The sequence below is a fragment of the Physeter macrocephalus genome, chromosome 11 (genome assembly GCF_002837175.3).
Source record: "Physeter macrocephalus isolate SW-GA chromosome 11, ASM283717v5, whole genome shotgun sequence".
In the NCBI taxonomy this organism is placed as follows: domain Eukaryota; kingdom Metazoa; phylum Chordata; class Mammalia; order Artiodactyla; family Physeteridae; genus Physeter; species Physeter macrocephalus.
Genome location: NC_041224.1, coordinates 159,067,923 through 159,094,213, shown reverse-complemented (window position 1 = coordinate 159,094,213; position 26,291 = coordinate 159,067,923). Strand labels below are relative to the sequence as shown.

The 26,291-nt window shown below is 41.0% G+C and overlaps 1 protein-coding gene across 8 annotated transcripts in view; it reads right to left on the bottom strand.

The window, feature by feature from the left end:
* Positions 1-26,291, bottom strand: part of NRXN3 (neurexin 3) — a 1,750,257-nt gene that overhangs the window by 594,969 nt on the left and 1,128,997 nt on the right. For 4 of the 8 annotated variants that reach the window (XM_024118426.1, XM_024118427.1, XM_024118428.1 and 1 more), the window contains exon 1: positions 3,248-3,512. The exons of the other annotated variants lie outside the window; for them this stretch is intronic. In XM_024118426.1, coding sequence (XP_023974194.1) covers positions 3,248-3,512 — 265 coding nt within the window. Of the gene's footprint in view, positions 1-3,247; positions 3,513-26,291 lie in introns of those variants that run through there. 8 annotated transcript variants of the gene reach the window in all.

The following is a 26,291-nucleotide window of genomic DNA, read 5'->3' as shown; positions in this document are numbered from 1 at the left end:
ATCTGGATCCTCGTCCCATCCCTCAAATTAAAAAAATTTTTAGAACCACTTATCTTTCATAGGTGATCCAAATACTTCTGGAATTATCCCGTGCTGAACAATACACTGTCTTATTTAGTTTTCTAGCCTTAGCAGGTTACACACAGCCTGGCACATAGTAAATACCTAATAAATGTTAGTTCAATAGAAGAGAGCATGAAAGAAAGCAGGGAGCCTGAAGGAAGGGACTGAGCAATGGGGAAAAGCTTACTAGACTCCAATTGAGAAGAGAGTTAATTGTATCTGAAGACACAACCTTAACCTGAGACTATTTTGGATACCCCGGGCAGGTGTGGCCTTAGTCTCTCCAACTTATAAAGGAGCTCAGCCTGCTCTAGGCTGCCCTCGGATCAAGATTTTAGGCAAATCTATACATAATCAATTTTTTAAAGATCAGAACCAAGCATGGGTAGAAGAACAGCTGTTTGGAGAATTTCTCGTTCTTCCATCTGTTTTAGTGTGAGTCTCACTATAGGGCAGGATGTTTTAGAAGGAGGGGTGGCAAAAACTCATTAACGGGCAGCTCTGAGGACCTCTGGCTTCTCAGGAAATGCGCAAAGTGAAGAAAGGTAGAAAAAGCAAGCAAAGGAAAAAATCTCTCTTGAGTCCAGAGAAGGTTCTTGAACTCAAGGCTCTAGTTTTCATTCTATACCAGAATGAAGGGCATTTACTTCCTCACAGACAGTACAGACTGCTCCTTTTAACTCTGGAATAGGGTTGGCAGAAAACTATTAGTAACAACCATTAGTCTCACGGTGCTATGCCTCCTACCACCTCCATCTAAAAGATTTTTTAAAACAATTGCTGTTAGCTAAGCCTTTGTCTTGGACTAGGGGAAAGCAAGTGTACTCTAAGTAAGAATTAGAGGAGCATTACGGAGCACCGAGGGGTCTCCTGATCCTTTCAGGGAGAAAAGGGCACAGCTTAGATAAGGGATTGAAGCCAGAGTTTGGGGTATCTTGTTGCTTGCGGCTTCTCTTGATTTCAAGCTCAAAAACATTAATTAAATATGCAAGGAGCCTGCTTAATATAGATGCATTCAGTCTCTAAGCCCAGATCAGTGGGATGGGACTTCAGGATTGAAAGAGGATACTGAAAAGTTGATTTCACAAGCTTTCTTGATCCTGAAGTTCACTGCATTCTCAGCTCTGTGCATCTGAGGGCCTTTTCTAGGGTCTCTAGTCATTTATTTACTTTGTTCTCCTTTTCCATCGTACTGAATCTTATCAGATGTAGGTTAATGTGAAAGAAGATGGAACCAGTTAAGAAGATTTAGAGGGTATTGAGCAACTGATCAATGAAGAAATGAATAGAGAAGAGTTGTTTTTAACCTGTGCTGGCTCAACCCCTTTTGCCCCTTTAGCTAGCTGAGAGAGAGAGAGAGAGAGAGAGAGCGCAAGTGCCAGAGAGAAAGAAAGAGATTGACAGACCTAGGAATCCCCGGTAAGTATTGCAAATTCCATCACTTAACTAGTAGCTGCTCTTAACTGTTTACATCCCGAACAGAAAACACGGAGACTTTGCCAGCCTATAACCTCTAACTAATACATAATCTTCGTCTCCCTGCTGATCATTTACACTAATGAGCAAAATTTAGCTAATTATCACTGAGCGTTTCTGTGTTTAATTATGGCTATTAGGAATAGTCTGTCTGGCTTCCTCCATCTCCCACTCCCCTCTTTTTCTTTCCCAACTCTTTAAAATCCCACCCGCACCCCCCAGTCCCTCTCCTCCTTAGGAGCTAACAGTTTCTATTTCCATGAAACTGCTTTTGCATTTTTGGTGGTTGTGGTTCTTTCCTCTCCTAGGGTGTTTTTTTTTTTTTTTTTTTTTTTGAAAGCTTACACCCGACCTAGCAGGAGTCACAGAGAAAACAGCAACCAGATCAAGATCAAGCATTCCCTCCTTCCCACCACCCGCCTCCACCAACCTTACAAGCTCTGAGCTGCTTGACAACTCCATCAAATAAAATGTAAAGAGACAGTCAGAAAGAGCCAGAGTACGTGCTGGCATTTTCTCAATGTGCTTCCACTTAACACTACAGAGAGCACAGAGCAGAAACCCAGGGCTAGGAGGCGGTAGGAAGAACTGACATTCCGAATGCGGTCTGTATGTTACAGGCCTTCAAAATACAAGCTAGGGCAGGGGACCTCTAGTGTGGTTTGCTCTCGCTGCCCCCCAGAGGGCTGCTCCTGCAGCTGGGTTCTGTGATCCCCACATTCTCCTCGCCACCATCAGGGTGGGGTGCGTAGTAAACAAATAACGAAGCTCCCTTCTTTAGAACAGTTTACTACAGCAAGAGCCTACCTCGGTGGCAGACATCACCCTTTCAGAGGCAGCCTGCTCAAAGCTGAATATAATTTTAAGAGCCATAGATCTCTTCCTTCAATCGCTATGCAAGGAGGGTCATTTAGAGCAAAACATATTGTACTTATATTGTGTGAACAAGCCCACCCGTGCTACCTTTAATTGAAATAACATTTCCATAAATGGTGGAACTGAAGTGGCAATAATTTACACTTGGTTAAATTATAAATGGACTTTGCCTTATCTTATACATTGCTTCCTCCTGGGTAGTTAGCAATATTAGGTGTACAGTTTTCATGATAGCTGCTCTCTCCTTCTGACATGTGGACAAACATAAAGCGGCCCAAATGAACAATAATGACCACTGGTTATTAAAGATTACACTCAGCTACTTTCCCCCACCCCCCCGACCTTTTACCACACAGGCCACCTTATAGCAGTTCAATCAACTTCAGGCTGAAGACCTAAGGATTCCTGCTGTCTGCTATTTTCCCACGACTAGCTCTCAAACAAGATCAGAGAGAAGAAGGGTGAAAGCAAGGTGAATGAATGAATTCTCAAAAGTGCAGCACTGAGGACTTATCTGACTAAGTTGTCTGCCATCATGGGGGGGTGAAGGAGGCAGAAGGTTGCAAAGGGGAGAATGTGGTGCTTGTGAAGCTATGAATAAGGGAGCCAAGGAGAGGAGGACCCATTAGAGAATACGGGGAGACTTGGGGCAGAAAACTCTAGCCTTTTAGGGAGAAACTGGACATTTTCTTCCCTCATGCACATGCGATGCTTTTCATTATTTTAAATTCAATTTTTAAAATTCTCTTCCCACCCTTAACATTCCCTGAAAGGCAAGTGGGTTAAGGAATTGCTATGCCCCATTAAAAGGATAAAGAGCAGAGAGACCCACCGTGCCCTCCTCGAAGGGAAACAGGGGAGCGATAGATAGAAATAGGCACTGAATGATGCTTGCTGCCATGGAAATGGTGCTGGTGCTGAGAGTGAGACCCCGGCGAGGAAGAAGAGGAGGAGGAGGAGGAGGAGGAGGAGGAGGAGGGTACATTAGAGGAACTCCACACAGAGCTGATGATACATCCCCAGAAGAGGGACCAGATCCCAAGCGTCCAGGCCGGCCGGCGAGGAGGGCTCCGTCTCGCGTGGATTCTCAGGTGCATGGTCAAAACACTGGACCACCACAGATAGGCAGTTTGAATTCCAGCCAGTGAGCAATAGTGAAGTTCATGATGCCCAGGGGCCCATCATAGCAGGAGGAAGACTTGGCCCCAATTTTGGAAAGAGGGAAGGAATAAGCGTTTTCAAGACAGATGATGAAAAAAAACCAAAAAACAACAACAACTACTACTTAAAAAATAGAAGGATATAAGGCCAAAGCTCCCCTTTCCTGGAGCTGAAATTTAGGATGTCAAAGTCCACCCAGGTATAGCAGCCCTCCTAGGGAGCCCCGGGATGCCACACATGTCAGGGGAGGCCAGGCGCAGCTCCTGATCTCTGGGCACCTCAGGCCGGATGACTTAACGGCACACTCCGGGAAGCCACACAGAGGAAAGGTGGAAGCCAAGGAAGACGAGGAGGCAGCAGGAGACCCAAGTAGGTTCAGGTTAGTTTATCCCAACATCCAAGCGGTTTGAACATTTTTGGTTTTTTTTTTTTTTTTCGTTTTCCACTCCCATGCGATGCAATGCAGAACTGCCAGGCAAAGGGGGGCTGCAGGTGGGAGAGTTCTTCGCGGGTTCCTTGCAGTCTCGGTGTAAGGGCACGGAGGCTGTTAACCCTGCGCTTTCTGGAAGAGCTCCACGGAGCAGCCGCCTGCGTCCTGGGTTTCCCAACTGGATGAAAAGCAGCAGCAGCAGCTGGAGGAAAAGAACAAGAAGGACCGGAGAGAGAGAAGAAGAGGAGAAGGAACCCGGCGCGGAGCAGCCACCCAAACCAACGTGGCACGGGGCGCGGAGAGGCGGGTGGGCGAGCAGGGAAGGCGCGAGAGGAGGTGCCCGGTAGGCGGCAGGGGTGGCCAAGAGGGGGGCGGGCGCCCGCAAAGTGCGCGGCACTGGGAGGTACAGGTGAAGTGAAGCGAGGAGTTGGGGAACCAAATTCACAAATGGGCAAGTCGTATGCAAATAGCGCGCTCCCGAGAGCAAATCAGTGCCGCCCGAGCGCTCTGCCGAGGGACCGGCTGGCTCCGAGGAAGGAGGGGCCCGAGCGACCGGAATCCCGGCCCTCCCCATTCAAGTACACGCTCGCTCGCTCGTCTACCCCCGCGCGAGCCGCCCGCACAGCCCCCCACCCTGCTCGCGCTCCGCTCCTTTCCAGGGGAACGAGCACGCGCGCGCGTGTGTGAGGCGGGTAGACGGACCCTGCGCCCTTTGATCGCCCTGTCCCTTCTCCTCTCCCAGGCGCGTAAGCCACACTCGGGCAACTGGGGAAGAAAAACTGCAGGCGGCGGCTAAGGCTAAAATAGTCCCAAATAGAAATGAAAATAACCCCCTCGAGTAGCAGAAGCGCCGGGACGTCTGCACACGGTGGTGCCGCAGGTGTTCCCCCTGAGCTGGTGGTCAGCACCGCGCGGCCACTCTCCCGGGTGTGCCTCTCTGGGGGTTCAGGTGCCCCAGGGCCCACCCGAGGGGCGAATGGCGGGAACGCGTCTTGGCTCTCAAAGGGGAAGGCAGAGAGGTGGACCGGGAACTCCGTAGGGGGAGAGGTTTGATGGCTGGAGGCCCTTCCATCCCTGGTAAACAGGATGCTCTTGGAATTCAGGACCCAGGGGTTAGCGCCCGTGCTGGCTGACCTGGTCAAAGAACTTCAGGAGAGGTGAGGGCTGCATCTGCTGGCCTGTCCTGGACTGGCCTTAGAGGTGCTGCCCCAGGTGGGTGAAGCCTTCGGGCCTCCAGGACTCTGGGCACTAAAGAGAGTGCGGCTTTTACATGCAGGCTGAACCTGCAGGGGAGAGCGGGAGTGGCAGGAAGAAGCTCGGCGCACCTGTTGTGGCCATCTGTTACTCCAGGAGAAAGCTGACCCAGGGCTCTGCCAGGGAATGGTAACATTCTGGATGAGGCAGCCTCCATTCTACGCCCCCTCTCTCTCCCGCCCAACTTCTCCTAACTATGCTGTTCAGCAGGATACAGAAACCCAACAGCCTCCTAGACTCTGGGGGCTTGCTGGCTCTGACTCCTTCCTTCCCACTCACCTTGGTTACAAAAGCACACTATATATATATATATATATATATATATATATATATATATATATATATATTTTGGGGGGGCAGGTGGAGATGGAGGAGGATAGGTGAGGGAATAATACTTGCTGGTTAAATCGTATCATGACATTTGCTGGTTAAATCGTGTATATATATATATTACATATTACAATTAGGGGGCATTCCTTTTTTAAAAAGGAGTTTATAGCACCTATTATACTTCTGCTCTCAATAAACATTTCAACCCCCCTGACTGAGAATAAGGGATTAAGACAGTCCTATTCATTCTTGGGGCACCTCGAGGAGACACTGAAGTTAGCATTACCTGTCTCTAACATAAAGATACCAAACCTATGAATGATTTGTCTTCAAGGTCAAATATCAAGTTCATTTCAGAATTTATGATGGTGACTTGGTACTTTGGTTATGAAATCGGTGTTCCCCTAAGGATCCCTGCTGCCCATGGTAAATGGTGCATGGTCACCCCACCTGTCCTGGCTCTCAGCTGTAAGGGTGATTCAAGATTCACAGCCTCCAATGGGATAGCGCTCATCCATGATCTTTCATGCCTTTGGGTGGTGGCCCCACAAACATGATGTTTTAAACTAGCAACGTGCACCCAGGAACAGCACAGTAAGAGAGAGGGGTGATTTATGGAGACTCAATTTAAACCTGTTTCCTCCTCTGTAAAATGGGAATAATTCCTCCCTTTATGAGGTTCTTGGGAGTATTAAATGAGATAATGTATACACAGCATCTGGCATAGCACCAGACAAAGAGTGGCAGTACTTTTTGTCTAATAGAAAAATAAGCTAAAGCTCCAAGAAGGTTAAGTACATGTTTAGGGTCTCAGGCTACTGTTAGGACAAAAGTGAGAAAAAAATATATATTAATATCCTAAGCATCCTCCCTTAAGGCAGATGATAATTCCCATTCAAGGGACTTCCCTGGTGGTAAGAATCCGCCTGCCAAGGCAGGGGACACGGGTTCGACCCCTGGTCCAGGAAGATCCCACATACCGTGGAGCAACTGAGCCTGTGCGCCACAACTACTGAGCCTGCGCTCTAGAGCCCACAAGCCACCACTACTGAGCCCATGTGCCACAACTACTGAAGCCGGCACGCCTAGAGCCCAGGCTCCGCAACAAGAGAAGCCACCGCAATGAGAAGCCCGTGTACCGCAACAAAGAGTAGCCCCGCTCGCCGCAACTAGAGAAACCCTGCGCACAGCAACAAAGACCCAACGCAGCCAAAAATAAATAAAATTAAATCTTTAAAAAAAAAAAAAATTCCCATTCAATCCAACCACTCCTTGATTTTGTCCTCCAGATGGAGCCCCACTGCACTTTGGATTTAGTCTAACTCTGTAACATGGCCTTAAAGGGACCTAGATGACCGGGCTTATACCTAATTCTCCAGCTCCATCTCCTGCCAGATGACCCCTTACTCACTACCTTCCAGTCTCCCAGACCTACTTTTTGCTCTTTGAATGTGCCAAGTTGTTTCCCAACTCAAGGCCTTTATACTTGCTGTCCCCTCTTCTCTGGAACACTTTTCCCTAATATTTTCATGTGATTGGTTTATTGTAGATGTCACCTCCTCAGAGGCCCTCTCTGGCCCTCATCTAAAGTTAGCCACCACCACCCTGAAAGGCACTTTATCTCATTACCTTGTTCTATTTCCTTCGAAGCACTCTCTACTTCCTGAAATTATTTATAATTGTTCATAGTCTATCTCATTAAAAAGACTGTAAGTTCCCTGAAAGCTGAAACTTTGTTTTGGTCTCTCCTATATCTTCTGTGTGTGGAAGAGTGGGTAGCACATAGTAGAAGCTCAGTAAATATTTGCTGAATTAATGAATCCAGTGAATCAATTGCCAACCTCATACTCAGATTTTTATATAGCATTCATTCCACGGACATACTTACCTGGCTTTAGTGACACTGATCCCGAGACACACATTTCCAGAGGTGATGAGTTGACCACCTCTCCACTTAACGTTTTTCTTCTTTTCTAAATTGGCACTGAGTGTTGGAGACTGTTTTTTTTTTTCCTTCATCCCAAGGAAGGATGGGAAGCTTAGATGTACCTTCCAATCAATTCTCTGCTAGGCAACAAGGTGAAAAATAAAGCCTTAATGCAGCACAAAATCTGGAAATGCTGCTGGTGCATCACAGCTGGAACTATTCATTTTACCTGTCATGCTTATAATTATTTATTTACTTTTTGCAAAATGTCGAAAGAAGTATCTATGAATTCCAGTAAGGCTGATTCCATTTGGGGACTGAGTTAAATACTGAGAAGACTTATCAGAGGACAAATGCAAGACTGGTTTATTTTACTTCTTCAACTTTAAAGAAATAATCCACAATTATCCTGATAAAATGAATGTCCTCCAATTTAACGCATTATTGAATTTTTTTTCATTTGTTTTCTAGCCCTCCTCTCTCTTCCTCTAGTCAACACATTCCTACTTAGACTTCTTTTCTAATTCCCATCATTCTCAGGTCTATTAGAGTTTATATTAGGCTGATATATTAAGTATTTTTTCTTAGGTTTTTAGCTCCAGAGATAACTCCTAAACACAGCCTGCATCTATAGTTCCAGCTGAAGGATCTGTCATCACCTGGACTCTACCACCAAAAGCTCCCCTCTTTCCTCCTGAGTTGTCTTTTCTAGTGGGCCCTTTGAATGAGAACACTTAGGAATGAGCTCCAGGATGAAGATGAGAGTCTACTTTTAAGATAGAAAGGAAGAGAAATAGATTTAGAAACGTTATGCTCACCACAGATTTAAAGTTGAAAGGTATAAATAATTTCACAGGAACAACCACGCTTAGCTCCACTTGGATAAACCCCCATGGCATCCTAACCAGACTTTTTGGAACCTTAAGTTTCTGAATGGAATGCAGTTTCAAAAAAAAAGAAGCCTGTGGCTGGATTTGCCCAGTTAATAGTTTGGTTTCTCTATTATTTCAATCTGCAGAATTTGGCATTATAGATTTCTTCCCCCTGTTTTAATCTCCCCACTTCTCCCCTCCCCGAAAAAGACTGTCTCAAGGTATGAGAATCCTGACCCACCTGACACTCTCTGTCTTCCTTTGGTGGGTACCTCAGCTATAAAGTAGTCTGAGGAATCTTCTGGCTCCTAAAATAAGCCTCATGATAGTACTTAATCGTGTCAGGTGCCAGGAATCTAATGTGGCGCTGCCCCGTCAGTCTCTCACAATACATTTCGTCTCTGCATGTGCCTTCTCTCACTTGCACAGACTCTGACTTTCCACTTCGCTGCTGGCAGGAGACACCCATCCGGTTGTTTGTCGCAAGTACAGCTAATCTGACTGCACAGACACAGAAAACACTGGAGCAGTCTGTTTCTGTGTGAGCCCTATACTCCAGTGAGGGCCCTTTTCTCCCCAAATATGAAGAGTAGAAATCCTTACTTTTTCTCTCGAAACAGAGTTCCAAAAAGTAAGTTTAGGGAGGGGGGAAAATAAAAACAAAAACGACTAAACTCTCATAATGTGAAATGAAATAAAAGTCCTGAAAAAATACAGGTGACTGTTAACATGGCTATAAATATATCCAAGGGTTCCATAAAACAGTCGAACTTTGCTTTATTATATGTCAGTAGGTTTATTTATAGCCACATAATTCATCCTGCTGCTCATTTATTTAACGAAGCCATCCTGGGCTTCCCTGGTGGCGCAGTGGTTAAGAATCCGCCTGCCAATGCAGGGGACACGGGTTCGAGCCCTGGTCTGGGAAGATCCCACATGCCGCGGAGCAACTAGGCCCATGAGCCAGGGCTGCTGAGCCTGCGCGTCCGGAGCCTGTGCTCCGCAATGAGAGAGGCCACAACAGTGAGAGGCCCGCGCACCGCGATGAAGAGTGGCCCCCACTCACTCACCGCAACTAGAGAAAAGCCCTCGCACAGAAACGAAGACCCAACACAGCCAAAAATAAATAAATAGATAAATGAAAAGGAAAGCCATCCTGCAAAAGGCAGATTTTGATGATACTTTACATTTGGGAGTATAAAATAGAAGCTTTATCCTTTTAAGTATCACTCCTACACGTATCTGATTACAAAAACAAAGACAATGGCATTGTTGGATAATTTTATAGTTTAGAGAATATATATGTGGCTTCTGTTCCTTTAACTTATCCTCCATATAAACATCCACAGTTGTTTTCTTATCCTCCTTGTGGCTGAAATGGGGATATCAGGAGTTTGGATGTTGAGAAAAATCACTCTAGGAAGTTGTCCCCGTCTCTTGATCAAGGGCACTGGGCTATCTGCTTTGTTAGAATCTCACACATTTCTTTAAGGAAAAGAAAAAAATATGAAATATTCCTGTGTAAACTTTAGCCAGCTTCGTTCACAATCCAAGTGAAATTATTTCACCATGGAAACAAATGTTGCTTTTAGTCAAGGACAGGATTCAATTACTTCCTCATAGAGAGATTTGGACATTTAAACCCCTGTTAGTCTTCTCTAAGCTTACACTGGCTATCAGAGATCATGTAAATTTTTATCCAGTTTTAATGACTCAAACAATGTGAATGATTGTTCTATAATAACAGAAGTAATAATATCATTTGTATGCTTATAAAAAAATTATCAAATCAAAAATGTAGAAGGGACTTTGAGAGTGCATACAGATTTCGATTTTGGGCTCTGGTGCTTGACTGCCTAGGTTCAAATCCTGATTTTGCTTGTTAGCGGCTGTGAAAAATGTTGGCAAGATCCTTAGCCCCTCTGTATCACAGCCTCTCCATCTGAAAAATGGGAATAATCATACTATCTATCCAAAAGGTTTGTTGTGAGGATTTAGAAAGGTATCATCTGTAAACTGTGTATAAACAGTGCCTGACACACAGTAAATGGTCAATAAATGTGAGTAATGAAAATAACTGTCTTTTTCTCCAGAGGACTCCTTGAAATTTATCTCTGCTGATGGTTTTCTCTTCTTGTTGACAAATCTCAAGAGGACTGAATAAACAAAAAGCTCCCCTTGCAATTCCCAAACATAGAATGGAAAGTCACTCCCGTGTGTTACCCGACTCATTGGATTCTCTTTGCCCATATTTTGCAGAATGGGGAGCAGCTTAATCACATCCTTCTCACAAATATCCTTCAAGCCACTCTAAAACAATAAAGCTCACCATGGCCCCAGAACCCGATAATATGGACTACCAGAACCCAGCCCTGTTTCATAGCTAATCCTCTTCCAGCAGAGGGTGGAACTCACACAATTCAGTCTGCTTTGGGATCTGGAAGGGCTCTCTGGCTACTTCTCTTTCCCATCTCTTTATTTTCTCACCCTCTTTTCTTAAATAAACAATAAATTCCAATTATTTAGCCTTCCCCCTAAAAAGCATGGCTTCTAAATCTTTTAATAATTTCCAATGGATTTATTTGGTATTTCATTAGAATTCAATAAATTTTTTTTAAGTTACTGAGAATGTACCTCTGAACTAGGTTCTACTTAGTATAGAAAGAAACAATTATTATGCTGCATCAATTGATCTATTTCATGAACATTACATTTATGCTAACCATGGGCAAGGCACCAGGTGAAGTGGTGGACTTCCAGGGGACTCCGGCATGAAAAAGAAAAGATTTAAGGGCTGAAGAAGTTTATAATCTAGCAGGAAAAAGCCATCAAAAACAAATAAAACAAACCATAAATTCCATCCATATATTCAGCTTCCCAAATACCACGTGCTATTAGAATAAAGGTATAAACAAAGTATACAGAAGAATAGAGAATGGAATTAATCCACTGTAGCGAGAAAAAGGACTATGAGGAGGGATTCATATACAAGGTGACAAGTGACCCTAATGTCCAAGGACTAGAGTTCAAAACCTGATCTACTACTTGGCCCTGTGACCTCGAGCAAGTTACTTTAAACTCACTGAGCCTATTTCCTCAATAGTATAAACATGAATAATTCAAAACTCACAGGATTGTTTTGAGGGTTAAATGAGAAGATATATTTGAAAAGAATATTGTAAACGTTCAGTTTAACTATTACCATGAACCTGGACTTGAATGATTTTAAATAGGGAGAGAAGCAGAAATGAAAAGTAAGGAGATTATCAACGTGGGGTGGAATCAGCCACAGAGGGCTTCCCAGTGGAGGAAGCTTTAAGCTTAGCTTTCACTTGTCGTTTAGATTTTGCTAAATCCTGAAAATCTCAATGGGGACAACTTTTTATTTCAAAAAAAAAAAAAAAAAGCACAGGTGTTTCATCGGATAAGGAAAGGCAACAAAGGAAAGGAAAGGAAAGGAAGAGAAAGGAAGCACGGGAAGAAAAGGAAAGGGGGGAAGGGGAGGGAGAGGAGAGGAGAAGAAACTCACATGTTGGAAACTATGTTTTTTATCTCAAATGACAGGGTTCCCCTATTCAGAGATGTCAAATAAACACCATATAAATAAAAAGTTAAATTATAGCATAGCCAGGAGTTTTCCTTTGTTCAATTTCTTCCACATAATTACTTGTCAGATACTAAAATACCCATTGGATCCAATTCATAAACTATCGTTTAATTCTAGGAACATCATAGTTCAAGCATCCATCTCATTCAAGTGTCTATCTCACCCACAACTCCATGAAGAGTATATATTCTAAGACAGAGGCACAGATTTAAAATAACTGGCCATTTTCATTTTCTCTTTGATATGATGTAGTCTTAAACCTACTTAACAGAGAAATCTTGGTGGGGGGGTGGGGAATGAGATGAATGTTCCCCAAACAGAAGGTACAAAGTGTTATCTAAGCAGTTCCAAAAATGTCTGCAAGGTGAGTAACAAGGGCATTTCTCAGTGGTACTAAGGATTTAGCCCTTTCCAAAACTGATGGTGAGGACAGGGAAATATTGAGATGTAAGTTTATGTCATAGTAAGAGAAACAGGTTGTTCTTAAAATAGATGAAACAGCATGTATGATAACAATATTTTGTCATTGATGATACCTATGTCTTCAAAATCTACCATTTCCAATCTGAAAAAGCAGAATTCGTTGTTCTTTCCTATCTTCTGTTAACATTTGTCACATTCTATTATTATCAGTTGGGTTTATATCTGGGTCCCCTACATGACTTATAGACGAATCATGTAGGGAGCTGGGATCTCGTCCTAGAGTCAAACAGCTTAAGTTCTAGGGCCAGATAGGTTATGTTCAAATCCCTGCTCCATTATTTAATAGTTGTGTGACCTTGGGCAAGTTGCCTGTCCTCTGAAAGCCTGTTTTCTCATCGATAAAATGGAGATCACAATATTCCCTATCTCAAACTTAGCACAATACCAGGACAGTATAAGACATTCAACGGATGTTTGTGAAATAGTACTGACATACATTTAATTACTATAGGAGAGAACATTTTGTAGATAGATAGATAGATATAGATATATACATACTTACATACATACATAGGAGATATATATCTCCAAAATATGCAAGCATCTCATTATAAGGAAGAACTTTTCAACATTTGTAGCCATTACAAAATTGGAAGGGATGCCTTGCAAACCAGTGGGCTCTCCATCACAGGAAATGTTCAAGCAGTAGATGCCTTTTAGGGACACTGAAGTTGCTGTCTTGCAGTAAATGAGAGGATGGAGTATATAACCTCTAAGTTTCTTTTCAAATTTATATATAATACCAATTAAAATTTCTTTTAAAATTTATATTTGCCGTTAACATCTGCGTTTACTTAAATGTAATCTCTTGGCTTTATTTTGAGGCTTAAAACCAATTCCTTCGTGCTACAAAAATCATAGCACACTGGTATTTATTAAAACCTCACACAATGAGGTGAGAAATTTTAGACTTCTGTAAAATGAATCTAGTATTGTTGCACTAAAACTTCATTTTTCATTATTGCATGCAGTACAAGTTGTCTTTAGACAAATTAACAATTTTATGTTTCTATTTTAAACACCAAAGATTACTGTGGGTTTTTTTCTCCCCCCACTAGCAACACCTACACAGCCGCTGTTCCTGTGATCTAAGAGGACATTTTTCATTGGTGAAGAGCTCATTGCTATGGGAAAAGTATGCTGACTTGCTTGCCCTATTGTCCTTTATCTCCCAGCAGGGAATCCTGGTGGACTGAACATAAATAAAACTGAATTCCCTTAAATAAAGACATTTGTCTTAAAAATCCTGAACAAAAAGCAAAACTACTCTTCTCTCTCTAACCAAGACAAGGCCATTCCTCCTCAATAACTGGTTTGGACAAGAAAAAGAAAAGTATTCAGAAGACACTTAACAAAGTTAGAGAAACTGAGATACTTAGACAGAGAATGACTTGTTTAATAACACACACCATTTCAGTGTCAGAAGAAGCTGAAATATTCCTCTAGAATATTACTCTATAGAGTGTAGCATGCATGGCTCCTACAGCAACATCAACATAAAATAAGATTATAAGAAAAATAATTACCCAGTAAGAAGATTATCCACCATGAGAGACAGTTAATAGACACAAGAGTGGGAGAATAAGAAACCCAGGAATGTGAGATAACAGAACAATCTGAAAGAAATTGTCCCCCAAAATGGTTGAAATGACTAAAGAAATTATAGAAACCATAGAGGAGAAAAAAAAAAAGAATGTGATAATGGGCATACTTAAGAAAGAGCTAAAATCATTTGGAAATGCAACACAGTCAATGAAATTTTTTTAAAAAGTCAGTGGATAGATTATGTAAATGTAGTCAAAGAGAGAATTAATGAACTAGAAGAAAGAACTAAAGAAACTTCCTAAAATGTAATACAGAGGAAAAAAGATTTAGATAATACAAAAGAGGGTAAGAATTATGAAAAATCAAATGAAAAGTTCAACAAACATCTATTAAGATTTCTAGAAGAAGAAAGTAGAGAAAATGGGGCAAAGGGTAATATTCAAAATGATAACAATTTGGAAATTTTTAATATTTAAGTAATGTGAATTCTTATATTAAAGGATCCTAAGCAGGGAAAAAAAAAAAAAAGAGAGAGAGAGAGAGAGTGAGAGAAATAGCCACACCTTGGTTCATCATCATGAAACCAAAAACACTGAAACTAAGATAAAAGTCTTAAAATCAACATATGACTTTTAAGTAAAGCTCACAAGACAATGAATATAATAGCTTTGTTTTGAAAGAAAAATGCCTTTCAATCTAGATTTATTTAACTAGGCAGATCGTTTAAGAGTGGAGGCAAACCTAAGACATTTTCAGATGAAGGAAGTTTGAGAAAGCTTACCACTCACAGATGATCACCAGCATAACCACTAAAGGACATACTTCAGTATAAAGAAAATAATCCCAGAGAAAGGGAGTGACATTCAAAAGGAAATGATGGGTAAAAGGACCTGGTATGATAGGTCTAAATTTAAGTAAGCATTGTGTAACTACCACTACCACCACTATCAACAACTTGTTTGTGGTGGCTTCAAAACAAGAATAATAATCAACATTTTCTTAATGCTTATAAGCTAGGTATTATTATTGTCCCTATTTTATAACTGGGGAAAGGAGGTACACATTGTCACTTGCCATAGCCAGTAGATGGTAGAGCCAGGATTTGACCCCAAGTCACCTATGTACTGAATCTATGGTGTAAATTAATTTACTCTTTTGTTGCTGAATGCTACACAAGTAATGTATGCCACTTCCAACTCACATCTTAAGAGAATGACACTTGCTTTCTAAGTGCTTTCTACTTCCTCTTTGTCCCTTTTCTGGAATGCAGATGTGGAGATAAGCCAACTTCAGCATATGAATGAGGACATTATATCTGTTTTCCTTTGGTTGACATTTGCCAGATATATTAATTAGGACATTGATTTGTCAGTTTTTAACTGAGACCACATAACTATGTTTAAACAACACAGAAGGTTCCTTTATCTCACACAGAAAAGCCTAAACTGGTAAGTGGCCCAAGGCAGCATGACCGAGAAACAAGAAAAAAGTAACCTGTGGCTATGTATGACCTAGAGAAGCATAATTACCATACCCTCAAATCAATATTCTAACAAATGTACTTGGCAAATGTTAACCAAAAGGAAACAGATTCAGAAATATTACTGTCAGACAAAATAGATGTTATCACCAAAAATGTTATCATTGTGTCCTGAGAAAAACCATTAACCCAGGGGATATAACAGTCCTGAATCTGTATGTACCTAATAACATAGCCTAAAAATATATAAAACACATATTGATAGACTGAAAAAAATGACAAACCCATGATCAAAAACCCCACTAAAATGTATGTTCCATGGGGGTGGATATTTTTGTTTGATTTACGGCTAATTTCCAGGACTTACAACAATGCTTAACCCATGTTAAGAGCTTAATAACTATTTATTGAATATAAATACTATATCCTTCTGTTAAAACTTACAGAATGAGCCGGGAGAAAAAGGCTATAACTCTTTTAAAAAGCATAATTAGCATACCAGAAATAAACGACATACCTACAACCCTGGATAAACAATTAGAGGGTCCCATCCTTTCAAAAACATGAGACATAATGCAAAAAGTAGTCATGTATTAGAATCATAAATAAATAATGATGAATCAATAATTTTATTCCATATCTTCTGACCACAATGCAGTAACAGTCAAAATCAATTACAAAAGAAATCTGCAATATTTGTGACTGAACAAATTACATAATCTCTCATTTTAGCAATAAAATGAGCAAAATTAGATAAATAAAAATGATAAATGAAAGGAGATAAATTCATGTGTGCTTAAAAATATTCTGTCCTTAATTATCACTTTCTGTATATAATGGAATATTAGAGGGATGCTTTCAGAAAGAGACCTGAGATCAAATTCTTCTCTCTAATTTTCTCCTTTTTTAAAATAATAATGCTCATCACAAGTTATATAACATACATATCACAATGCTTGCTCTGTAATGAAATAAAGCAAATTACTTACAAATGGTTGTCTCAGAGTGTTGGCTATTAGATGATAGTTTATACATCCTTTGTGTTCTTTTGTGCAACACTTAAAGCCAAAAAATATGTTTCGTATAAACAACTTTCAATTACATATATAAGAATTAAATGATGCCCAAAGTATTTGCATTAGACATTGATTCATATTACATAGTGCCTGGGCAATTTATACTTTACAGACTAAAAATAGTTTGTGTTCACTATCTGAAAACGGAAAGGCCAACGAGGATTGCATTTAATTAGTTGCTAATCCACAATATACTCTGTATTCAGATAACCTGTAGCTATTCATAAAATTATTGGAGTCTTAGGAAATACAAATAAATAAATTACTGCCTATGCTCCTGTCACAAATGACAGCGAAGCTCTTTATCTTGGAAGTTGCTCCCTTCCCTTTGTAGGTCAGAAGGAGTCCCCAGAACATTTACACCAATCTTGTTACTATTTCATGAATAGAGAAGATGTTCATTTCCCGAGATTGCCAGTCTTTACTCCAAAATCCAAGAACCTGACAAAATCAATTATAATTTTAAAAACTACTGCTCAATCTGGAAACTAAATGCCATGAAAATGCATCTGACACCCTCTGATTTTTGATCCTCTCTAAGTGAAAATCCTGGAAACAATATTCCAAAAGAGAACTTTGATATGAGCAATATCATCATTAACAATAAGGTACACGGAGTTTACTTTTAAGCCATAAAAGAAAGAGAAAGAAGACAAAAAGCATATATATATATATATATATGAAACTTGAAGCTAGAGAAAATTGGAAGGCTTGAAAAGTTATACCAGAAGAAAGACCACATTTTTGTCCCCTTAAACCAAGTTTTAATGAAGAAGGGACTCTTATTATGTATGATTTCCAATGATTTTAATATGGTGTGGTTGAGAGATGTATTTGTCATGCTGCTTTAGAAATGGAAATAGCTGGATTTTAATTCTTTGCTCTAACATTAATTGCCAGACATTAAGCAACTCTATCATAGGCTATCTCATACGGATTATGAGTTTTTTAAAATTTAAATGTGGCAGGGGGCGTGGGATGAATTGGGAGATTGGGATTGACATATATACACTGATATGTATAAAATAGATAACTAAAAGAACCTGTTGTCTCAAAAAATAAATAAATAAAATAAAATTCAAGGATTAAAAAAAATAAATAAAATTTAAATCTGTATAATAGAAACTGAGGGTAACAAGTACACAGCTTTGGGATAATAATACCTACTGTTTATTTCCCCTGCTGTACCAACAACTCACTTGTTAATTTCAAGCAAATGATTGCAGAAGACGAAGAGTTTGCTGTGGATTCTCTAGGAATCAAGAAGAAGATTCACAGGGGAGTGATGGTATGAGAGGCAGAAGTCTTCAGTGCCGTATATCTTAGCCCAATTCAGGAGAGTGAGCCACTTCATCCAAGGGAGTGTGTCTGCGGCAGTGAAGGATCACAGAGGGAGTCCTGATGCTTGACAGGCGCAAATTCCTAAAATGCGTATCTTGTTGGTACAGAGAACATGAACACAGAAAGGTGGGTGCATCCGAAAAGAGAAGGACAAAAGGACAGTGTGCTCTTGGATGGTGCTGAATATTCTTGGAGGGTCTGTAACACCACTAACAGGTTTGACTCATTGCCAAATAAATTAAAGTGTCACAGAGTCACGGTGAAGCTTTAGGAATAACAACATCCAGCACATTTTTTAACCCTCTTCTCTTTGAAAGTCTCTTCCTGAGCTCCTGCTGGGACTAGGGGAGTTAGGGGTGGGTGTACAATGGCTGTTGCTTTGGGAGTTACTCAGCGGATGGTGGTTACTGCATGTGATGCTGGGGGAGTGATAATAAATTTTAAAAACTACAAGAAACTCTTGGCCTTTTCTCCTCAGCCCCCACTCTCCCACTACAGTGAAAAGAAAATCGGGACTAGCAGAAATAGCCACCCCCAGCTGCCCCACCCCCAGTTACCAGATGTGGAAGACACTTCTGGTTGCTTGATTTATGTCATAGGAAGACGATTTCATGCATGGCCCAAAGAAAAACAAAAACTAAAAATATTTATGGGTTATTATAATTTCTTCTCCCCCAACTCATTCTCCTCCCGAGTATGTAAAACTCTTGATGACCAATTCCAAACAAAGTTAATTTATTTCTACAGCACCAAGTTTTTAGATAGTTTTTTTGTTCTGTTTTGTTTTTGTTTCTTTTTACTACTAAAAACAAACAAACCAAAACATACAACCTCTGTGAAAAGTGTTCCTTCTAATAAGAATAGTAGCATAAAGATTTTGGTTATCAATTATAAATCCCCATTTCAGAAAACAGCATAGTTTATTCTAATTTTTGACAGACCTATTTGTGTTTTTTTTTATGTGGAGGAGATTTGAAAGATGCTTTGATTCACCTAGCTGTTAGCTATTACTCTCTGCAATGCGTTTACCAAGTTGGGGTTTGGTATAGACTGAATTGTGTTTCCCTAAAATTCATATGTTGAAACTCTAACCCCTAAATGTGGCTGTTTTTGGAGAAAGGACCCTTAAAGAGATACTTAAAATTAAATGATGTCATAAAGGTGGGAACCTGATCCAATAGGATCCATGTCCTTAGAAGAAGTAGCAGCAACACCAAGAGTATGCAGGCATGGAGAGAAGGGCCATGTGAAGACAAGAGAGAAAGTGGCCATCTGCAAGTCAAGGAGAGAAGAAGCCTCAGGAGAAACTTCACCTATTGGCACCTGGATCTTGGATTTCCAGTTCCAGAACTATGAGGAAGTACACTTCTGTTATTTAAGCCAGTCTGTTGTATTTTGTTATACAGCCTGAGCTGACCAATACAAGGCTTTGGATAATAATAATGACATTTGTGGAATTAGGGACATTCAAATCCATAAAGAACCTTAGAGCTCACTTGGCCCAAGGGTTCTTAGCCTGGAGTTCAAGGAACTTCTATGAAGAGGGCCACCTCTTTGCACACTTCTGAAGGTTTATCAACAGTCCTATGAATTGTGCCCCTTAGAGTTGTATAATTCTAAACCACATATTTATGAGTGCATAATATCTGTGGTTGAATATGAAAACCTTGAAAATGGTCTGTAAAACTCCTTCCTGAAACTACATTCAATTTAGTCTGGTTGTGCATTTTTTTTTTCCTGGAAAGAAGGTGCAAAGATTTCTTTAGATTTTTAAAGAAGTTCATGACCCCCCCAATTATTTAAGAACCACTGATTACTTCAAATTCCTCATTTTACAGATGAGTAAACTGAATTCTAGAAAGAGAAAGTGCTCAAAGATGCATAAAAACACGAGTAAAATAAGATCCATATCTCTTACCTACTGATTTGATTGTTAACATGTTCCTGCTTACCTCCGGTTACTAGTGAATAAGATCACACATACACACACATACACACACACACACACACACACACACACACACACACACACACACACACACACACACACCCGTTACAAAGATACCAAAATATGCTTTTATAGGAGTTGAGAATTTCACCTGAACTCAGGGCAAAAGAGAGCTTCCGAAGTACATTGATGGGTAGGTAACACTCAAATTTTAGCATGTTCAGTTAGATAGTAGGGTTGGTAATTTTTTTTTTTTAAACTTATACCAATACTCACCCAGCATGTTATACAGACATGATATTCTATGGCTGACAACATGGAGGTTTCTGTACATATGGCTAATAAGAGCATTCCATCAAAGAATGCTGCTAAAGTCTCAGAATTATAGCTTCCAAGTTGCGCTGAATCTTAATATAAAGCCTTGTGTCCTTCCACTTGGGAATGGTCAAGAGACAATGAATGATTAGAATTCCATTTCCCTAATAGTTCATTATTAAGACTGGGGTCAGGCGTGCAGGCCAGAGGGAGTGTGTGTGCACACACTCACATTACACACACATTTAAAGTGTGTAAACCTCTAACCTCCAGCTGCAGAGATCTCAAAGAGGAAGTCCAGCAGGACAGAGGAGTGGAGGCTGAGAGCCAGCCACCTCCTCCCTCACCTTGTACCTATCGACCCAGGAACCATCCACTCTCCCCAGGCCTCTGTGAATGTCAATAGCCATTTGCCTTCTCCGAAATGTGGAGCTCGCTCCGCTTTGAAGGGCCTCTTCTGAGTGCAGCACTTGCAGTCGGTGTGGCTGCCTCTCTGTCGGCATCTGTCCTCCCACCTAATTCCCGACACAGAAGTGACCGTTTCCATTGCTTAATAGAAGGCTTATGCCTTTGAAAAATGTTTGCAAAGATTCTTCTTCTCCTACTCCTTCTTTTCTGCCATGTCTCAGAATTCAGTGGCCAGAGGGCACCCCCAACCTTGGCACAGGGATTTACGTGCATGGGGAGAAATCTGAGAATCAGGCACTTCACTTGTCCTTTTAGAAGAAGTGGTGGGCGGGAGAGCCCAAGGAAACGGGGGCTTATGATTATTTCACAGAATACAGACTGACGCAGTCTTTCTTACAACCAATTTCATACAATGTGTGAACCAGCATTCCAGGTCCTCCCCATTTGCTCAAAAATTCCCTTCCCCCATGTTCCCCTGTTGCTGATGTCTGGGATACCCTAAGACATAATCTGAGCTCGAAAACCATGCTTCTCTCCCTACCCCCACCTGATCAGGATCTGAGAGTGCCACCATGGGCTGGGTGGCATTTGGGCCAGAGAAGAGGCAAGAAGGGGGGAAACCTCCTTGACCACTAGCCCCCAGCTGTCAGCTTCTCAAAGCCCCAGGTCCTCTCCCCAGTACCCTCTCCCATCCTCACTCCTTCTTGCCCACTACAGCTACTACTTGCCTGTGGGACTGGAGTCTCTTTGGAGGTCAAGGAGGATATACGGTGCCGAAGAAGAAGATCCATCCTAGAAGGTAAAATCATGACTTCCCATCCCTTCTAATCCTCGACACTCTACAGGCATATCCTCCTCGTTCTCTCCACCTCCCTTGCACTGCCCCACCTGGGGACTTGGATCTCACCCACCCTCTTCCTGGATTGGGCTTATCCTTCTATTCCCTACCTATCTCAGGTAAGTAAAATCCTCAGGCCTACCACAAATGCTTCCTCTTCCATCAAGTGTTTCCTAATTCTTCAATCAGAATAAAGCTCTCCTTCCTGTGCTCTTCCTGAATTTCTGGTCTGGGACTGAACAGTTCCTCTCCATGAATGCTAATCTGCATATATGTCCGTCTCCTCCCCTCACAGAAGGAACCGAGTATCGATCAACTTTGCTCACTTTTCTGGCACAAATAGGACTGGGTGTGGGACAAATTGAACAAAAAGTGTGGAATTTCACGGAACTATGTTCTGCTTCTATTCTATATTAACCGTTGAAGCCCCACTCCTTCAACTTCCATCCCTTCTCCTCCACCTCCCCATCCCCAGGGCTCTGATTATTCCCCTCAACCAGATCTAACTCTCCTCTTCACTCCATCCCAGAGCATCCAGCCCAGCACCTCACCACAGCTTTTCTGGTTGGAGCCTCTTTCTGTCCTTGAGTCCCCTCTTCACGTCCACCTTGACCCAGATACAAGAGCTACCCTCCCTGGAATGTCTGGAGACAGAAAGTGCACGGCTGGGTAGCCCAGGTCTTGTCATCAAATCTGCAGTGGTAAGAAATATGTTGTTAGCACCCCAAACTGGAATTCCAAATACGTACTCCTTTAGAAAACATTTCCTATGTAGCCAGGTACCTGATAATAGTAGTAGTGCTAGACTAGGATATTGGGAAAGTCCTGGGTTATTAGATGTTTGAGTTCTGGAAATAGAATACATTGTATCTCTGGGAAAACGTAATCTGAGCTCTGAGAATTCATCAAGTAACTTCCGGAATACAGCCCTTTCGGAAACTGAGGTATGCCTGCTCTTCTGTTAGGCTGTGGGCGGCAAGTGGGGTGGTGGTATGACTATGATATCGGGCTTTCTATTTCTGTAACATGGCAAGGATGCTGAGGAATTCAGCCCCCAGACTGAGAAATGCAGAAGAGCACCCGATACTAAATCGTGCAGAGACAATATACACCTATGTTGTGGGTGGCTGTGGGGGTGGGTGCAAGGGACTTGTCAAAAGTACCCTTCAACACGTGTCTCCCTGTTCTCTGGTTTAGCCTAGTTCTGTGGGCCCTAAATGGAGGAGAGTTTTCTCTTCCATTTCATTTTTCTTGTTAATCACTTTCTTTTCAATGCTCTTTTAAGATATGCCATCCTTCCTACCTGTTGGAACCCCAAGACTTCTCCTTCAGTTTTCATTCCTACAACATTATTCAATTTTAACTAGACCCTTTAAAACAGAATGTACATAGCGATGAATCCTCTTTAAATCCACAGTGTAAGTGTATTTGTGTATGAGAAACATGACTGGTATCCTTTAAGGTAATGATAAGGTAAATATATATGTATTGACTTACCACAAATGTGAGAAACATGTGAAATAGAAAATACATTGACAAGGCTTGAGTAAATTTCAGGGCAACCCATAATCAGTGTCATTCCACAGTTCAAATTCATCAGCAATTGCCCTCTGGTACGGTTGAGTGAATGCCATTCTTCACAGCATGGACAGGTAAAGAGAAGGGTGGATAAGGAGGAACAGGAGAAGAAAACAGTCTTTCTTACCAAGTTCTAACCTTTCCATGGAATATACTGAAGAGAGCTCAGCACTGCATCCAAAAGATCCCAGAATAGCATTCTCGGGCTCAGTTTTCATTCAACATTATGACTCCAAGTTGAAGAAGAAAAACTTGTATATACATAGGAAAAACTGAAGCATTACTATTGATGTGAGAACCAGAGTGATGTTCCCTTCAGAGAAGGGTCTTAGAAAAACACTAGAGAAGCTATAATTGCTGACAACAGAACAAGTTCTTCATTCGAAAGACAGAAGTTTTCTGTATGAGACAATGTGAATCAGAAGGTAGGAAAAAAGGCTGGAAGCAGAGCTTAGAACAAAAACTTATGCTGCCTCTCCCATCACTGTAAACAGCAGATAAGGAAGGCCCTTCCTTCTGACACATAGTTTTTTTATTTAACTTCATAAACAAAAGCTCAGCCTCTCCTGCCCTACCAAGGGACTAACTAAAGATAGGATAGTGGATCCGTTAACCAGCAGACACAGAGGGACTACGTAGGTTGTGATTCTTCTGTTTGGTTGCCTCTTATCTCTTTCTGCAAATGTGTCAACCTGGGATGCCTGCAGAAGAATCCAGAAAAGAAAAGGCAAGGAAAAAAAACTCCCACAAAACTTGACCATAGTCTCCCTCCGAGTCAGTTTGTTTGAAGGACGTCTGACCCCTCCGGTGTTTGACATAACCAAAAGACACCTCCATTTTGTTCCTCAAAAGAGAGAGATGTGAGGGTTGAAGGAAAATACCAAAGCTTCTTCTTCAGAAATTCTACCTTCACTCAGTCACACATCCCTCTTTTCTCAGACCACCTGTATATTTGGGTGTCTGATTCACACAAGGCAGTAGGATGACTTGAGCCCATGTCATCTCCAACCAGAAAGGAAGGACTAGTTAAGTAAGTTTGCCACGAACAATAAGAGCTGAAAGCTAGCTTATTTCATTTCCACACAAAACCTAAAGAACTAATCCTCAGAGAAATGATAAAACTCAATGACTACAGGAGCTCCAGAAGATGAAAGAACAGAGCTCAGATTTGAATTAAGAAAAAAAAAAAAGAAATCAAGTCTGAATTCATAGAAACTGAAAGAGAACAGATTGTTACAAAAAAAAAATTATAGCCTTCTGCAGAAAGTTTTAAGCATGGATGTGGTAAGAAAACACAACATGAGCTGGTGGAGGGGAGCGGGCATTTACTATAGTAAAGATTAAAACACCAATGCTACACATTCTGAAAATGAGAAGCAAAACCGATCCTATCTTTTTATTCCAATCATTACTATCTTACATTGGTCAACGTACTTTCTCCTATAAAGGAGTCTTTAACCACTGGGATTCAAAATATTACAGAAGAGAATAGTCACAGGCTGTTTGTTTTCAGGCTGTTTTAGGTAAACCAACAGAAAAAGTTTAAAACTGAATTTGAGGAATCCTTCCACTCATTGTACAATTTCTTGGCCTATAAGTCAATTTCTCAAGGATAATATAATTATTTTATGGGGGGGAGGGTTCCTCATGTTGCTCTTGCTTCATACATTTAAAAATCAGATGCTACTTGTACTCAATTTGGTATGATGCCTTTCCGAGTTATTGATTCAGTCGTTTCTTCTCCTGTCTAACTTTTCTTACTTCCCAAATACACAAACGCATTCTCACATGCACTTGTTGTTGACAAAAGTTTCTTCGAGACAGGCACCCACCTCCAGTACCAACCAATCACTGCCAGCACCACCGCCATGACCACTACCAGGGCTGAGAAAGACAGTCGCCGTCCACAGAACTTCTAGCACGTGCCTCTTTATCTATTTATTGTCTTCTTGTTGCTCAAGGAAGATGCTTTAAATTGTAGTAAAATATACATGACATAAAATTTACCATTATAACCATTTTAAGTGTACAATTCGGTGGCATAAAGCACATCCACATCATTGTGCAACCACCAGCACTATTCATCTTCAGAACTTTTTCATCATCCCAAACTGGAACTCTGTACTCATTAAACAATAACTTCCCATTCCCACCTCCCCCAGCCCCTGGAACCACCCTTCCACTTTTTCTTTATAATCTGACTATTCCAGGTATCTCAAATGCATTGAATCATATAATATTTGTCCTGTGTCTGGCTCATTTCACTTAGCATAGTGTCTTCAAGGTTTGTCCACATTGTGGCATTTATCAAAATTTAATTCCTTTTTCGTGATGATTAATATTCCATTCTATGCATATACCACATTTTGTGTATCCATCCAACCCTAAATGGGCATTTGAGCTGTTTCTTCCTTTTGGCTATAGTAAAGAATGCTGCTATGACCACTGGGGTACAAATAGCTGTTCACGCTCCAGCTTCTAATTCCTTTGGGTAAATGCCTAGAAGTGGAATTGCTAAATCATATGGTAATTTGATGTTTAATTTTTGAGGAACTACCATACAGTTTTCCACAGTGGCTGTAGCGTTTTACATGTCCACCAACAATGCACAAGCTTTCCAATTTCTCCACATCCTCACTAACACTTGTTGTTTTCTGTTTCGATTTTGCTTTTTATAATAGCCATCCTAATGGGTATGGAGTAATGTCTCATTGTAGTTTTGATTGCATATCCCTAATGATTAGTGATGTTGAGCATCTTTCCATGTGCTTATTGGCCATTGTATTATCTTCTTTGGAGAAGTGTCTATTCAATTGGGTTTTTCTGGGTGGGGTGTTTTATTGTTGTTGCTGAGTTGTAGCAGTTCTTTATACATTTTGAATATCAGTCCTTTATCATATATGATTTGCAAATACTTTCTCACATCCCATAGGTGTCCTCTTTGCTCTGTTGATAGTCTCCTTTGATGCACAAAAGTTTTTATTTTGATGAACTCCAAATTATCTATTGCCTATGCTTTGGTGTTATATCCAAGAAATCACTGCCAATTCTAATCTCATGAAGATTTTCCTGTATGTTTTCTTCTTAGAGTTTTATAGTTTTAGTTCTTATATTTAGGTCTTTAACCCATTTTTTTTAACATCTTTATTGGCTTATAATTGCTTTACAGTGTTGTGTTAGTTTCTGCTGTTTAACAAAGTGAATCAGCTATACATATACATATATCCCCGTATCCCCTCCATCTTGCGTCTCCCTACCACCCTTCCTAACCCACCCGTCTAGG